This window comes from Siphateles boraxobius, unplaced genomic scaffold, assembly GCF_051911475.1.
Source record: "Siphateles boraxobius isolate OS27281-9 unplaced genomic scaffold, OSU_SipBor_1 8, whole genome shotgun sequence".
Lineage (NCBI taxonomy): Eukaryota > Metazoa > Chordata > Actinopteri > Cypriniformes > Leuciscidae > Siphateles > Siphateles boraxobius.
This window is the reverse complement of record NW_027509208.1, coordinates 12,391,530-12,407,569: the sequence shown is the minus strand read 5'-3', so window position 1 is coordinate 12,407,569 and position 16,040 is coordinate 12,391,530. Positions and strand designations below refer to the sequence as shown.

Genomic DNA, 16,040 nt, shown 5'->3' with positions numbered 1-16,040 from the left:
AGTTCCCTCTTCACTTGCCTGTCTGACCCTTTTACACAACCCGCTCCACCCTATTCACCACAATATATGTATAAGGCTAAAGGGAGAAGAAAGGAGGGAGGAATTTCTCTTGTTTTTGTTTCCTCCCATTTTCTAAATTCTGAATAGCTTCTGCTCGCTTCTTTGTGCCTTTTGTGCCCATATTAAAACTGTAATGATTTGTGCTCTAATAGCAGCTAATCTGGCGACCTGGATTATATCAAGCTGTAATCGCTTTACTGTCTTGCATACAGAAAAGCTCTCTGATGAACACACTGACACTCTCTCCCGCCTTTTCTCCAACTTTACCATCACCATATTATATATATATATATATATTATAATACGTGTGCGTGCGTGTGGTGGACATTGAATTACCCACACACCCATGGTGGGTGTAAAATTGCCCAGTTTGAATGTTTATATGGATAAAACTGAAAATATCCCATGATATTATGTGATGCATATCCTATAATATCTCAGTGTGGTCTCAAGAAGCTTTTTTAAAGCGGTTTCAGTTTTTCATATCTGCAGAATGTAACATGATTTTTTGTTGATGTTGCAGACATGGATGAATGTGCCTCCAGCCCGTGTGCGCATGGCGGAACATGTATCGACCTGGAAAATGGCTTTGAGTGTGTCTGCCCTCCTCAGTGGGTTGGGAAGACCTGTCTAATCGGTAAGATTGAGATGCCTCTTTATTGCAAGCGTGTTTTGAACTACAGCATTCATGCACATTTTTAATATACTATTCATTGGACCCTCCACGCACGCCATATTATTATTTTAAAAATCGTTAAAAATTGATCCATTTTGCATCCGAATGGTTGAATATGGTGTGTTTGTTCTAAATTGCATGCACTTTATACAAGCCTGCATGTTTTTTAGGCAAAGCAAGACGTTTAGTCTACATGAGAAAATGGTAATAGCAGCAACCTGATCCTTGTTGCTTGTAAGACAGCTATATACGCATATGTTACAAGGAGGGCCAGCCTTAGACCTGGATCTAAGGCTAGATCAGATGGCCCATTGCCGACATCGCAGGTGCCACAGGATTTTCCATCATCCTTCTGCTCACAATAGTATGCAGCTCTTGTCAGGGGAAGTGATGAATGTGAAAGGAAGTGGATTGTGACCTGTAAACAAGCGTGGGGTGGGAACAGGAGTTGGTCTGCTCGTCTTACGCTTCGAACCTTAGCCTCCAGCTTGGGTTTCTCTCACAAGAGCCAGGCCTGAGCACAGTGGGGAGTCGTGTTTCTCAGAGGACAGGTGTGCAGGGGAGTGGAGCGCACCTCACTAGAGGCCCCTGATGAATATTTAAACGCCTAATAAGCACTAGTTTTTTCATGGCAAAGTCAAAAGAGTCATAGCCCCCTGAACCGGCTGGTCACCTGCTGTAGGCTAATTGGGGAGAGACGAGCAGAAGGAGGGGTGATGACGAGTGGACCCTTAGTTTACAATGATAAAAAAAAATTTAGCCATTAAAAATTTTAAACATTATTTAAACTCAAATTAAATCTTCTTTAAAACAATATATATAAATGTATATAAAAGCGTAAAATATTTATTACCAATAATTTTTTTCAGATAACTTTATTTATATAACTTTCTTTTTTGAACAGACTTTTTTAAAAAGAAAATATAAATTTTATTCAGAAAGGACACATTAAATTGATCAAAAGTGACAGTAAAGACATTTATAATGTTAAATATATTTTTATTTCAGATAAATGCTGTTCTTTTGAACTTTCTATATATCAAAGAATAAAAAATTGTATCATGGGTTCCACAAAAACATTGAGCAGAAATTGAGGGACAGTTTTCAACATTGATAATAACAGGAAATGCAAATCAGCATATTAGAATTATTTCTGACGGATCTGAAGATTAGAGTAATGATGTTGGAAATTCAGCTTCGCCTTCACAGGAATGAATTTTAATATTAAAATGCAATATAAAAATAGAAAAGTTATTTTAAATTGTAATAATATAGTATTACTGCTTTTACTGTATTTTTGATCAAATAAATGCAGCTTTGGGTGGTGCGAGAACTTTTAAATAAGTATATAATTCTTAAACATTGTATATATGCTATAATTAAGGTAATTTAAGTTATGTCTATTTGTGATGTTTGAGTAAAAATTTGTTTAAGAGTGTTGTGATTTTCTTATTAGAACACAATCTTAATATGCTGATTAAAGTTGTTGTTTTGCTGTGTTTTTTTGCTGTGTAATGGTCATTGATCAGGAAGTCAAGTAGACTGGCATCGTTGTGACTGTTAGAGTTTCAAGCCAACAGTTTTCAATGGGCTTAATGGTGGTGGGGTTACACAACAAGATCTCAGATTTCTCTGCCTCTCTCTTGCTACTCTACACTTCCCATCTCCTCTTCAATCTCTCAATCTACCAATTGTCTACAAAAATCTCCCAACTCTTTCTGTCCCTCAATTTCGCAGATGCAAATGAGTGTATGGGGAGGCCATGTGTAAATGCTCACTCTTGCAAAAACATGATTGGTGCATATCACTGTGACTGCTTTCAAGGATGGGCCGGACAGAACTGTGACATCAGTCAGTATCTCCTAATGCTCCTCTCCTGTCCTTTCCCTCATCTTTGAACACGTACTCTATGGTGGCGGCCAGGCTTTCCTCTTTGGACACTTGATACCCTTTGGGGTTCTGCACACTGTATATTTTGTCTTAGGCTTCACCTAGTGTTGCATGCTGGGTCATTGGCTTTACCTCACGTTTGTGTTGATTAAACTAACATTTCCATCTTCAGTGCAATTACAGAGCTCATCTAATTCAAGTTAATTGCATGTCTTCAGCCTTTCCTAACTGCTGTCCTGATTTCCTCCACTTAGCCATTGATTAATTGCTTCATTTACTTTGCCCATGACTGTAGATCTCAATGGCTGCCACGGACAGTGCCAGAATGGAGCAACTTGCAAGGTATAACCTTTAAGATTCAAAACAATTCCTGGTTTACTTTAGCATCTCAGTTAATTGTGTTCGTTATTAAGTGTCCTTTTATTTGTTTCTGTGCAGGAGCTGGTTTATGGAGGTTACCACTGTCAGTGCCCTTCAGGCTTTGTGGGCCTGCACTGTGAAGTCTCAAGGAACAAATGTGCCAGCGGTCCGTGTCAAAACGGCGGCCGCTGCCATGTCATTCTGGACAGCTTTGTTTGTGAATGCCCTTCAAACTATGCAGGGATGCTCTGTGAGGTTAGAATCTTTACTGTTTATAGTGTTAAAGACAGTGCTAAACACTTTTTTACAGTAAGCTTTTTGTCAGTGTTTTTTGGCCATTTTGCCATTTTTTTATTTAAATTAAATATAGCAGATTCGCAAGATCGGAAATGAGAGCAATTTCAGTCAGGTTCAGGGTAGGTTTAGAAGATCTTCATTATATCTCTTTCAATGATCAATAAAAGGAAATTGTGGGGCTTGGTCTTGATTAATTGATGATATTTAGTAATGCAGATAGTGTCACTTCTCCATTCATACTTTGCCCACCATTGCATGTGTGTTATTAAAGCCTTGGTGTAAGGCAGATCAAGCCTGCTATTTGGTCACATGTGCGCCAGGGTAACCAGAGCAGGCTTTGGGTGGAGGGCGGGAGTATTTTTTCGTGTGGCCATCAATGCTGTTTTGGAGCCAGTGTTAGTCTAGTGGCAGGCTAAAGATGGACTTCCATAGAGTTGCTGGAAGCTGGTCCTGAGCCAGTGTCATCTTTCCATGTACACTAAAAATAAGCTGTAGTGAATGAGGCAACTCTTCTCTTGGCCCCCTGGCCGCCTGCCCACAATCAGCCCGGGAAAGAGAAGGCCTTGATTTTTACGTTATATTCATGCCTAGCGTGCCATGCACTTACATTAGACCATACCGTCTGCAGTCTGTTGGAGAAGCGAGCCTATACTAGGAAATGTTTTGATCTGGTGGGACTGTTTTCCATGCAGGTGCACATGAGGCTACATATATATATATATAGCCTTGGTCCAGTATTGACACAGAATCAGGCATGTTTTGATACAGGATCAAATCCGTGAACTAAAACTGAACTAAAAAAGTAATTACGATAAATGTTCTGAGACCTTGCTTGGGATATTCACACACACACACACACACACACACACACACACACACACACACACACACACACACATATATATATATATATATATATATATATATATTTTTTTTTTTTTTTTACTTTCAACCGATTTTGCCCGCCAACATACCACTGTTTGAAACATGTCCAACTGGGTTGTTTTTCAGATCCAGTACAGATGGATGATTATCTCTTAAATCTGTCTGCTCTAGCAGTTTTATATAGCTCTTTTTGATATAGTCTCGTTTGCAAACATTCCTCTTACATCACTGCCTTTGAAAAAGTGCTCTGTGCAGGCCTTCGGCTTCCAGTACAATGTATATCCCTACTAAAATAAATTCAGCAGACTTGGAGAACAGCGTTATAATCTGAACTAACAACGTACATGGCAGCTGGCATGATGTGTACTAAGAGAGGTTGTTTAGATTCCCCTTAGGATCATCTCTAGAAAAGGCTTTTTTGAGAAAAATGGTGGGGGCATTGAGAAGGTCTTGGAAAGCTGCAGAAACCTACATTAATTAGTAAACATTTTGGGAACAGTTTGTAGTTGAGTTTATTATATTATATTATACACTGTAATACATTAATTTAGAAAATTAAAACAAACAATGCATTTAATCTTGCCCCTTGGCCCATAGAGAATTTGACACAGCATTCAAAAAATGTGGCACTCATGGCAAGAGACATGATGCAATGGGCAAAGGCGTCCGTCTGCATGTCATCCTAGACTGTAGTTAACAAATAGCGCAGAACATGTGAACGTGTCCTAAGTCTACCTCAGACTGATTGACAAACTCAGTTGCAAAATGATGGATAGTTGTGGACTGTAGGCCAGTGGTATGGTCAAAAAAAGCCATTTCTAAAGCCACTTTTTTTCTTATTAGCTTAATTACATATTATTAAATCGATAATTATTACTTCAAATAATAAAACAATTTATATGAGTGTGAAGTTTTAATACTTTTATATAAAAAGTATACTATAATACTTTTATCATTTATAGTAATAACTATTTTAATAATTGTATAATGAAGTTCATATTAATTAATTACATGGTATATTTGGAAATCCATTTGTCATACTACATGACCATTTAAACTTTTAAAAATATATATTATTATGTGTAGTTTATATTAAAATATCAATAGAATGTAGTAAGCATTATGAGTTTCTGTGGGAAAGATTCATTTCTAAGACTATTTACCAGAACAAGGCCATGTCGAGGTAGGAGAACTAGATGTGGAAAAGTGTTCCTCGTCCCAGTTGAATATGCTCGGTAAGAGCGGAAGGATGTCTAAATTTAGCTGCACAGTTTGTTTTGATTGGTCTCTTGTGTGATTGTAATGGTGCTGTCTTGCTAGCTTTAGGCGTATGGGAGTCTTCCATAGCTTACCTGACTGTTCTCTAGTTTAAGAGGACTGGACTTATTTATTTTAGGCCTAACTCATTCACTAACTCAATCTCCCGGTCTCGTTTAAAGGTGGAGAGTCTGTCTCACTCAAACCCCTGTGAGTCAAACCCCTGTGAGAATAAGGCTTCGTGCTACAGCCTGCCAGGTGACTTCTACTGTGCCTGTCCTGAAGACTATGAGGGCAAGACCTGTGAAAACCGCAAGGACCACTGCAAGACAACTCCTTGCCAAGGTACTGCCCGTCCTGTTCTCCTGCTAACCAAGATTAAACAGCCAAAGATGTCTATCTGCATTTGTGCATTGATCATCAATTGAAAAAATAGTGTGCTACAGTTCACCTTAACAGACATGTGATCTTATTCCCGCTTGTTTGACAGTGATTGACAGCTGTACGATTGCTGTGGCGAGTAACAGCTCAGATGGGGGTGTGAGACACATCAACTCTAATGTGTGTGGTCCTCGTGGCCGCTGTATCAGCCTGCCAGGCGGAAACTTCACCTGCACCTGTGAGCTTGGCTTTACAGGAGCCTACTGCCACGAGAGTGAGTCATCCTTTCAGTTTCATCATTTTCATTTTTGAACCATAATCCATTCCTCCTCGGTTGTTCACTTCTTCATCAATTTAGTTTATCCTTACATAGTACATGGGTAATATAATTAAGCTCATATTAGTCATTTGTCATAGGTACTTCTGGGCCAATTAAGTATTAATATTATGTCATAAATAATATAAAAATAATAATATAAATTTTATAATAATATAAATCATAAATATCAGATCATCAGAATCATAAATGTAAGGTCATAAGGTTTAATTTAATTTAGTTTAAACCCTAAAATGCTTTATTTCAGTATTTAAATTACATTTTGAACTCCTGATGTTTAGTGTAGTCTTTTGAGCACCATTGTATTATATCCTAAAATCTTGATGTTCATGAAAATGCTATATATCGTCTACCCAGATATAAATGACTGCGTGAGCAACCCGTGTCGAAACGGGGGCACCTGTATCGACGGGATCAGCTCTTTCCAGTGTTTCTGTCCGGATGGCTGGGAGGGTGACCTCTGTAACCTCAGTGAGTGTCTTTCTTCATCTTCCTCATCATCTTGACCTTCTTTACATTCAGAGTCTTACCTTTTGTTACTTGCGTTTCTGCACTCAGATGTGAACGAGTGCAGTCGGAGCCCTTGTAAGAATGGCGGTCACTGTGTGGACCTGGTCAACGACTTCTACTGTGAATGTGCCAATGACTGGAAAGGAAAGACCTGTCATTCACGTAAGTTGCATCTCCCTGTTTTATGTCAAAGTACTTCCTCTTTTCCTATTGTATAGCTTAACTGCATACAGTATATGTTAAGCTATACGATGGGACTGGTGAACTGACTGGTAATATTTTTAGTTATTTTGTGTCTTTTTAGGTGAAAGTCAATGTGATTCCTCCACATGCAGTAATGGAGGGACCTGCTATGACCACGGAGACACTTTCCGCTGCGCCTGCCTTTCTGGATGGGGAGGGAGTACATGCAACACAGGTGAGTACACCTCTGTGAATCAGAGTGCAGTTTTTATACTGGCTTCATGCACAGCAGGGTTTCTCAACTTTCTGAACCAAAAATGCCTTTAATAGCCTTTAGACTAACTATTCATAGACTCCCCTCACAAATTATATAATCAAATCAGTTTCTCTTAATACTCTCAATCAACTTTGCAATCCTGCAACACTCCTTATAAATTTAGTGTTATATTGTATTGTGGTTGCTGATTGAATTTATATAAATGTTTTTTTTTACCTCTTAATTTAGTTCAGAGCTTTAAAATGTTTTCAATAATGTTTTTGAAAATTTTATTTAACTTTTTTTGAAAATACCTTTACAGAAATGAATCCAAAATATTTCTCCAAATAAATAAATGTTTGTCCCCAAACAATTCCTGCATTCTTAACCAGAGCTTTTGTTTTCTAATTTTCTTATTTTTAGTTTTTAAATTTTATCTTGGTTGCTTATTTGAATGAATACATTTATTTATTATTAAAAATGTAATTTTAGTTGAGAATCTAAAACTTCCTGTAACTTTTCTATTTCGTTTTTCTACTTCAGCAAAGAACAGCACTTGCGCGTCCAGCCCCTGCCTGAACGGAGGAACGTGCGTGGGTGGTGGTGACACGTTCACCTGCATCTGTAAAGACGGCTGGGAGGGGCCCACCTGCGCTCAGAGTGAGTGAATTCCCCCATTCACAATTCAGCTGCCAGTGCATGTCTGCATACCAGTGAAAGCAAACATCATAATCCAAAAAGGGTTAAATTACATTCGATCAATGCGCAAATGTCTCGAATTGACTCTTTCTTCCTCTCTTTTGGTTCTTTGCAGACATCAACGACTGCAACCCTCACCCCTGGTAAGAAGACCTATGTGGCTCTGCAGTTGTTCCCCCTCTTGTTTACTCTATGCTGCTTGGGGCCGCCTGTTTGTGCCGACCCTCCCCTTCCCTATCCAACATAGACGCCTTGAAATAACCCTTCTTACATGGCTTTCTGCCCTCTTCCACCATGTTGTTCCTGCCCCGCTAACCCCCATTCTCTGAGCGGATGCACTAAGGGGGGGTTCAAGGGGGGACGCTGGTTGTAAAGACAGGAGAAGATGTCCTTAAATCACCCCTAAATCCGACAGCTCAGGAGACCCTGGGCTGGTTTTAATGGGGACCACAATAGAGCCGATGGCCCTAAAAGAGCACCCCCAGCGGTGAGGGGAGGAGGGGATGGACAGGCTCTTTTTCTCCCAGTCCACCTTGTCCTTTTGCCTTTCTTCATCGCTGACCTGGGAGCAAGGGATTTGGGAGTAGGGGGTGGGGATCCCAGCAAGAAGCCACTGGGGGGATTTGCATCAGAAAGGTGCTGGTATTGTTAAACGCAGTAAGGCACTCTCGCATCCCTCTTCGTCCATGTCTTCTCTTCCCCCGTTATTCCTGCCTTTCCCCTTCCACGCATGTATGTTGGAAGTATTATGTCAATCACTGGGTTAAAGGCGTATCTTTCAGCCAATAACCTCATTGTTCTCACATCTCATTGCAGCTACAATGGAGGAATCTGTGTGGATGGGGTGAACTGGTACCGCTGTGAATGCGCCCCTGGATTCGCTGGACCCGACTGCCGTATCAGTGAGTATCTCGAGGAGGAAAGAATGGGGATGTATAGAAAGAGGGTGTTGGAGGATTACCGAGCATCCAGTGCCCTTTGACCTCTTTTGGGGTTAAAGGTTAGCCCTGGCTCTTAGACAGACAGAGGAGATAAATTATTCAACCAGTGGAAAAAAAATCCTCTCCTTGTATCTATTGATGGCTCTGACATGGAAAATACTCCTTAAAGATTCCATGCATTTCCCGGCCTAATTTTCTGAGGTGCAGCCATGGTCCTGGTGTTTTATAAATGTGTATTGACTTCAAATGGCAGTTTTCCCAACCACATCTTCCAAGGCAGTAGCTGTATTGATGAATGTATATTTTCTTTGCTTCACCAGACATTGATGAGTGCCAGTCGTCACCCTGCGCCTACGGTGCCACCTGTGTGGATGAGATCAATGGCTTCCGATGTGTCTGCCCACTCGGTCGCACCGGACCTCAATGCCAAGAGTGTAAGAGTTATTGTGTAATCATTGAAACAATCAATCTCATTTCTCTTATCTCTCAGCTTGTCCATATTGAGAAACAGTCCTTAAAGACCCCAAGAAATCAATTGACTTTTGCATTGATGTTGAAAGGCTCAAAAAGGCTCCATGAAGATTATTTATATTTGCTAATTGAAGGCAGGTGGAATTTGTGAGAGGGATATTATCACTCTAGAGAGCGTTTAATTTGACAAAAATCTCTCTAGTGAGTCGTCAATATTTTTGTCAATTTTCTTGGAAAATTTTAAATATATATATATATATATATATATATATATATATATATATATACACACACACACACAACTGTTCAAAAGTTTGGGTTCAGTAAGAATTTAAATATTTTTTTAAAGAAGTCTCTTTTGCTCGCCAAGGATGCATTTATTTGATCTTAATGTTTTACTTAACAAAAAGCTAAATGCGGAGTATGGTTCTTAAGGAGTGAACAACATTAAAGGCGGGCGGTGTCTGCGTTGGAGCACTGACCTGGCATCATGTGACTTGGATCATTCCAGAAAGGAAAGGGATCTGCTCCTAAATTAGAATTGGCCTCAGTCTTACGGTGTTTGTGTATGTGTTTGTGTTGTGGCGCAGTTATTGGCATTGGGAAGACGTGTCACTATGCTGGACTTCAGTTTCCGCATGGCAGCCGCTGGGAGGAAGAATGCAACACTTGTCAATGTGTCAACGGCAAAGTGGAGTGCACCAAGGTACGTGTCTGAAGAACAAGTGTTTTTCTTTTTTTCTCTTTTTATTTATATGAATGAATGAATGTGTTCATGATCCTCTTCCTCAGGTGGTGTGTGGCCGGCAGCCTTGCCTGTTGCCAGGGACGCCAGGGCGAGAGCTTCACTCCTGTCCAGGAGGTCGTGAATGCCTGGAGCACAACTTCCTGACATGCCTCTCTCCCCCTTGCCACCAGTGGGGGTTTTGCTCAAGCCCTGAAGCCACCCCAACCCTCCAAACCAAATGTGAGCCCAACTCAGTCTATCTGGACAAGAGCTGTGCTCGCATCACCCTTATATTCAACAGGGACAAACTACCCACAGTAAGTATTCAAGTAGCAAGTTGGTGTTTTGTTTCATTATTGTTTCATTGTTCCATGGCATTGTCATTGTCTATGAGATTTGATGAAAACGTCTGAAAACTTGTTAATAATACTTGGTTAGTGCCATTGTCTGAAGGATCATGCAACACTGAAATTTGGCTCTGAAAATTCAGCTTTACCATCACAGGAATAAATTGCGTTTGAATGTATAATAAAACAGAAACGTCGTTTTAAATTAATAACATTTCCAAATATATATTTTTACTGTATTTTTGATCAAATAAATGTAACCTTGGTGAACATAAGAGACTTTCTTTCAAAAACATAAAAAAAATCTTACTTTTGAACAGTAGTGTTTGTCAAAAAAACATGGTACCTATCAGCCATAGCAGTACATTGTACTTTAATATTGCCAGAGTCTACTTCCAAAGACTCTAAAGTCTAAAAAAAATCCAGAAAAGAGGGTAATACCATGTCCACAAAGCAATGGTGGTAATATATAGTACATTGGTATTCCCGGTAATCTGTGCAAAATCCATGATGTGTGTCCAATAAAAACGTTGTATTACCAGGACACTTCATCCATAACATGGTAATGTTATGTCATACCATCAGTCAATGATGTATTTGATCCTCCTAACATAATTACATTATGATCCAGAATAGTGCTGTTTCTTAAATATTGGTCTAAATACAACCTGTACCTTCTAGGGAACGACAGTGGAGAATGTCTGCTCAGAGCTGAGGTATATGCCTGCCACGCGGAGCCTGGCAAAAGATCACACGCTGTTGGTTCTTTGTGACCTCTCCTACAAAAACCAGGACGCAGTAGAGGTGGCCATCGTAAGTACATTTTGAAGACTCACCCTTTGTGCACATAGGGAGCGCTTTCTATACTCACACATTTTATATTCATGAGTCGTCTGCACGTCTTTACCCTTCACACAGCGGTGTTGTGTGGGCCCCTAATATCTATTATCAGTGGAATAGAAAGTCAAAACCATAGGGGTCCTGGATATTCGTTGCACAGTTCTGTTAATGGATGCAAATTTGATTTCCTCACCCAGTCGAGTGCGTTTCCTTGAAATGCCCGGATGCCCAAAGCAATACCAACCGGCCCCCTCTTCAAACCAGCCCATTATATTGTAATGAGATTCAGTTGACTGACCAGCAGCGGGCCATACTGCATTGCAGTATTCCCTCCACCCACATAGAGAGCACTGGAACCGGGCTCCAGCACATCTTACACTTAGATTTAGGATCTTCACTATTGTCTTTAGACAAAAAAGCTTGCAAAACCAAATGAAATAATCTCTTGAGTTAACAAAAAGTCCATACTTGTGTAGTGATATGAAAAAGAATATCTTTGTGCTGCCAGGCAAGTTTTGTGTAATTTAAAGCCACATTTCCTGCGTTCAATGAAATATTCTGCCTCACGGAAGTTACTTACAAATAGTGGTTACCTACAAATGCATCCTTTATACTCAGTCAGATTACACTAAATCCCTGCGGTGTTGTAACAAGTCACTAACCGAAGGCCCATTTTTAAGTGTCCTGACTCATTTAAATAGATCCTGTAGGCAGGAACTTTGAACAGCTGCAGGTTTTTGCATGTTGACAACAGAGTGTATCGTCATAAATTAATATCAGATCTCTTTTTTTTTTTTGGAATTATCTTTTTTGGTTCTGTACCGCAATACTTGTCTGATGTAAACGTGATGGTCGGTGTGCTTTTTATTAGTTGTATACTCTATACTCCTTGGATTTTTAACTTATTTTGAATTTTCTTCTAGAGATGCATGTACAGTAGAGTCTGATCCATTCACAGACACTTTTTTACTATATGAACTCTGACCATATGCAGCATGTTTTACTAAAAAATGCCCCAAACTCAAATTTAATTTTCTGGAAAAATATACATATGTTGCAAAATATTACTGGTTGGATTATAGTTTAACATTCTTACTGATGCTTTCAACACCATTAAAAAAAGAAATTCTTCAAATCTGATAAAACTTCATCTATGTTTGCTTGCTTGAAAACATTATCTTGGTGACAAATCAGCGGAATTTAAAAAAAAAAAATGGAGAGAACTTCACAGAAAACCAAGACATAAAATTGGATGTAGAGGATCAACATATATAGGATTTTCAGTGGCAACACAGCAGAGCCCCAAAACCTCACACTTTAGTGAATAATTCCATATTCTTTGTAGATGTTTTTCTTTTTTTTCTTGAAATCTGTTTTTCCACATTCATCTACACATTTGGGATACACATATACAGTACACACACACACATACATATATAAATATATATGTATAAACCCCATTATTTCTCCTTTCAGTCGTTCCAGCAGGATGAGCAGCCTAATCACAGTCAGATCCAGGAGGCAGCTAGTACGATAGTCAGCATGCTGTCCAAGCGGCACAACAGCACCGTCATGCTTGCCGTCATCGAGGTCAAAGTGGAGATGCCGGTCATGTCCCAGCCAGTGGGTGAGTGAAACAGGGGCCAACTGGCCTCAAGGCTAAAGCCAGCCATCAACTCCCGACCGAGTGTCAATTCCCCATCTCCATCAATTAGTGCAGTCTTTGTGAGTCACAGGAGGAAAGGGTACTGAGAGGCTCAGAGGATCCAACAGTTGTGGGCAGGAAGCCATAAACTTGTGTGACAGCCATTCAAGTCCTCCACAGTCTTCACCTCAGCAATACATTAAAGAGAATGATGGGACAAAATTAATGATGTCTGAAAAGTTTTTTTTTAGGTTGAGGCAATTATAAATGGATTGAAACAAATAATATCAATGTGTATTTGTAAATTAAGGGTATTGAAACAACTTTAATTTACAAACCTTACACTTTTTCTCTTCTTTTGATTCCTTTTTTTAAAGTTATGGCCCATAACCGTTATTTCAGTTTAACCTTTTGGCCGATAACATAAAAGTGGCTGATATAAAAAAAAAAAGTACTATTTTGTCTAATTTAAAAAAAAAATATATATATATATATATATATAAACACTTTTTCTATTGAATATATATATATATATATATATTCAATAGAACAAGTGTTTAGGTGGATTTTGATTTTAAAAATAATGGTAACACTTTACAACAAGGTTAATTGGTTAACATTAGTTAACTACTTTAACACAACAGAGAATGAACAATACTTCTACAGCATTTATTAATCGTAGTTAGTTAATTTCCCACATTTAGTAATGCATCATTAAAATCAAAAGTTGTATTTGTTAACATTAGTTAATGCACTGTAAACAAACAATTAAGCACTATTTTTATTAACTAGCATTAACAGATTAATAAATACTGTAACAAACATATTGCTCATTGTTAGTTCATGTTAGTTAATACATTAATGTTAACAAATGAGACCTTATTGTAAAAGTGTTACCAAAATAACATTTCATTTATATAATTATAATATATTATATATTTAATTATATATTATTATTTGTTTATTGCTATTTTTTTGACATATTATATGATATTAATAAAAAAAATTGGTTGAATGAGTGTCTGCAATGAAATATCGAATGGTGTCCAATCAAAATCTCCACTATCGCCATTACCGATAAATTGACATATATGGGCCAATAACCAATAAATTTTTTTTTTTTTTGTCATAGATCTCTTCTTTTTGTTCATTTTTTTTCCCTCCTTGGCATGAATCCCAGATTGTTCATATCTGACTTGATTCTCTTTTCGCAGACTACCTGGTGCCCGTGCTGTGCGTTGTCTTGTGCATTCTCTGGCTCTTTTGTGTCATTGTCTGTGTGTGGTGGACCCGCAAGCGGCGAAAAGAGCGTGAGAGGCGGGAGCGTGTGCCTGTGGAGGAGAGCGTCAACAACCAGTGGGAGCCACTGAGGCCGGTGACGCGGCCGCAGCACAAAGACAACCGGGACGTCCAGTATGAGCGCACCAAGCTCATGGGCTCCCCGGATCGGACCTGCAACAGCGGGGAAGATGAGGAGATAGAGGAGGAGGAAGAGCTGGAGCTGGTGGAAGAGTGGTGCGGGATGGAGGGGGGCAAGCGTTCCATCCAAAAGTACTCTAAACCTGAAGCGCGGACCAAGAACGGGCTGATCTGCACCATGCAGAGCAGCGGCAGTGGCGGCCCTTCCCTCAAAGCACCCTACTGGACAGGCTTCAGCCCAAAAGATAAAAACTGTAAAAATGTAAATAATGCCACCGTCGCCCAAGAGCACAAAGAACATTGCGTATGAGCTCTGACGAGCAGGACGAGGAGACCAAGGCCATCTCAGAAACAAAGACAGAGTTTTTCCCCATGTGTTATTTTTATTTTTCGACTTCGAGATGTTTTGAGGCTGATAAAGTGGCAAATTTCTTTCTTTTCCTTTTTTTATGTACAGAGGAAGCATATTATATTACTTTATGAGGAGGCGGCGAGAAGCCTCACTTTGTTTTTGGAAAAAAAACTGCAGGAATAGGTGCAGGACTAAGGAACTCATAAGGAACTTGAGAGAGAAACCATATAAAGACTTTTATGTTGTTGTTTACAAATGGCTGTGCTTTTGGTTTTGTTTCGAGTGGCCCAATTTCGGTGCAGACCACATGCGGGGGGGGGGGGGGGATTGGCTTCGGGGGATCCCCCCACAAACGTTCATCTGTTCTCCTTCCACGTCTGCCTTACCGAGCTCGTCGTCCATGAGGAGGGCTGCAATGCCTATAAAGTGGCCTTGTTTTTCTGTCCTTTCTGTTGTATTGGCTGAACGCTCTTTACAAAAACGGATTGCAGTATTTTGAGTCGGTCGCAAGTGCCTTCAGACAAGCCCCTCGGTTTTAGGGTCTCCTGACCCGATAGATCACGACAAAGCGGAGAGGCTGGTCTTAAGAGCAGCTCCCATGTCACCATCAAGGTATTTGTTTAAACAAAGACAAGAGATCTGTACATACGTGTATATAATAAAGGAGTCGCTGTGTATATTTGAATTTAGTAACTTAAGTCACTTTTTTTATTATTATTTTATTATAATTATGATTTAAATATTATGACTATTATTGTTTTTGTTTTTTTACACCATTCCTTTTATTTATGCCAGTTGATATGGCAGGTTTTGTAAGATGTATACAGCGTCCCACAGTCAGAACAGAAATATAACCAGAGATCATCCTAATTTGTTGTTGGTTTTTGTTTTCAGTAGACACCTATACGATCGTGTGCTGTATTGTGGCGTGTGTTCGCCTCCTTGAATACCCCTATTCCCTTTCCACACCTTTCCTGTCTTGCTGATCATAAAATCATGGTTTTTGGCAAGGCCTGTTGGTCCATGCTGCTTGTTGCTTGTAAAGATGCTGATATGTCAAAATAATGTCCAAATGTTTTCTCCTTCTTTTTCTTTTCATTTGTTTGTTTGGATCGAAACTTCATGAAGGGAACAATTATGTTGTAAAGCCTTTGTACTTGAGAAAGCGGCTGGCTATGATTTGATTTCTTTCATCGTGATGTTAAATATAAGACTTTGTTTTTTTGGTTATGGGAAGATGACAAACATTTAAAACTTTTACTGCTCTGAATTGGTTCAAGTGCAAGTAAACAATTATATTTAAGCAAGTTAAGCTCAATGTCCGTTATGGAAGGGAAACGGGGTGGAGCTGGAGATATTTTTTTTTCTGTTTTATCTTTTTTTTAAGATGTATTTTTTTTGTACAGAAGAATTGCTCTGAAAAAAAGTTATTTGGTTCATTTAGTGGAATTTATGTTTGTTCTTAGAAATAAATCAAACTATTTATTAAAGCATTTTATAACAATGT

The 16,040-nt window shown here is 39.2% G+C and overlaps 1 protein-coding gene across 2 annotated transcripts in view; it reads left to right on the top strand.

Moving 5' to 3' along the window:
* Nucleotides 1–15,218, top strand: part of jag2b (jagged canonical Notch ligand 2b) — a 52,545-nt gene extending 37,327 nt beyond the window's left edge. The window contains exons 9-26 of one of the 2 annotated variants that reach the window (XM_077220640.1): nt 584–697; nt 2,474–2,587; nt 2,922–2,968; nt 3,065–3,241; nt 5,608–5,770; nt 5,916–6,080; nt 6,501–6,614; nt 6,702–6,815; nt 6,958–7,071; nt 7,636–7,752; nt 7,907–7,934; nt 8,608–8,693; nt 9,053–9,166; nt 9,794–9,909; nt 9,996–10,247; nt 10,959–11,090; nt 12,594–12,744; nt 13,977–15,218. In XM_077220640.1, the coding sequence (XP_077076755.1) occupies nt 584–697; nt 2,474–2,587; nt 2,922–2,968; nt 3,065–3,241; nt 5,608–5,770; nt 5,916–6,080; nt 6,501–6,614; nt 6,702–6,815; nt 6,958–7,071; nt 7,636–7,752; nt 7,907–7,934; nt 8,608–8,693; nt 9,053–9,166; nt 9,794–9,909; nt 9,996–10,247; nt 10,959–11,090; nt 12,594–12,744; nt 13,977–14,491 (2,633 nt within the window). In that variant the 3' untranslated portion in view covers nt 14,492–15,218. The remainder of the gene's footprint in view (nt 1–583; nt 698–2,473; nt 2,588–2,921; nt 2,969–3,064; nt 3,242–5,607; nt 5,771–5,915; nt 6,081–6,500; nt 6,615–6,701; nt 6,816–6,957; nt 7,072–7,635; nt 7,753–7,906; nt 7,935–8,607; nt 8,694–9,052; nt 9,167–9,793; nt 9,910–9,995; nt 10,248–10,958; nt 11,091–12,593; nt 12,745–13,976) is intronic. The other variant, XM_077220641.1, reaches the window with a different exon arrangement.
* The last annotated feature ends 822 nt before the right edge of the window (nt 15,219–16,040 follow it).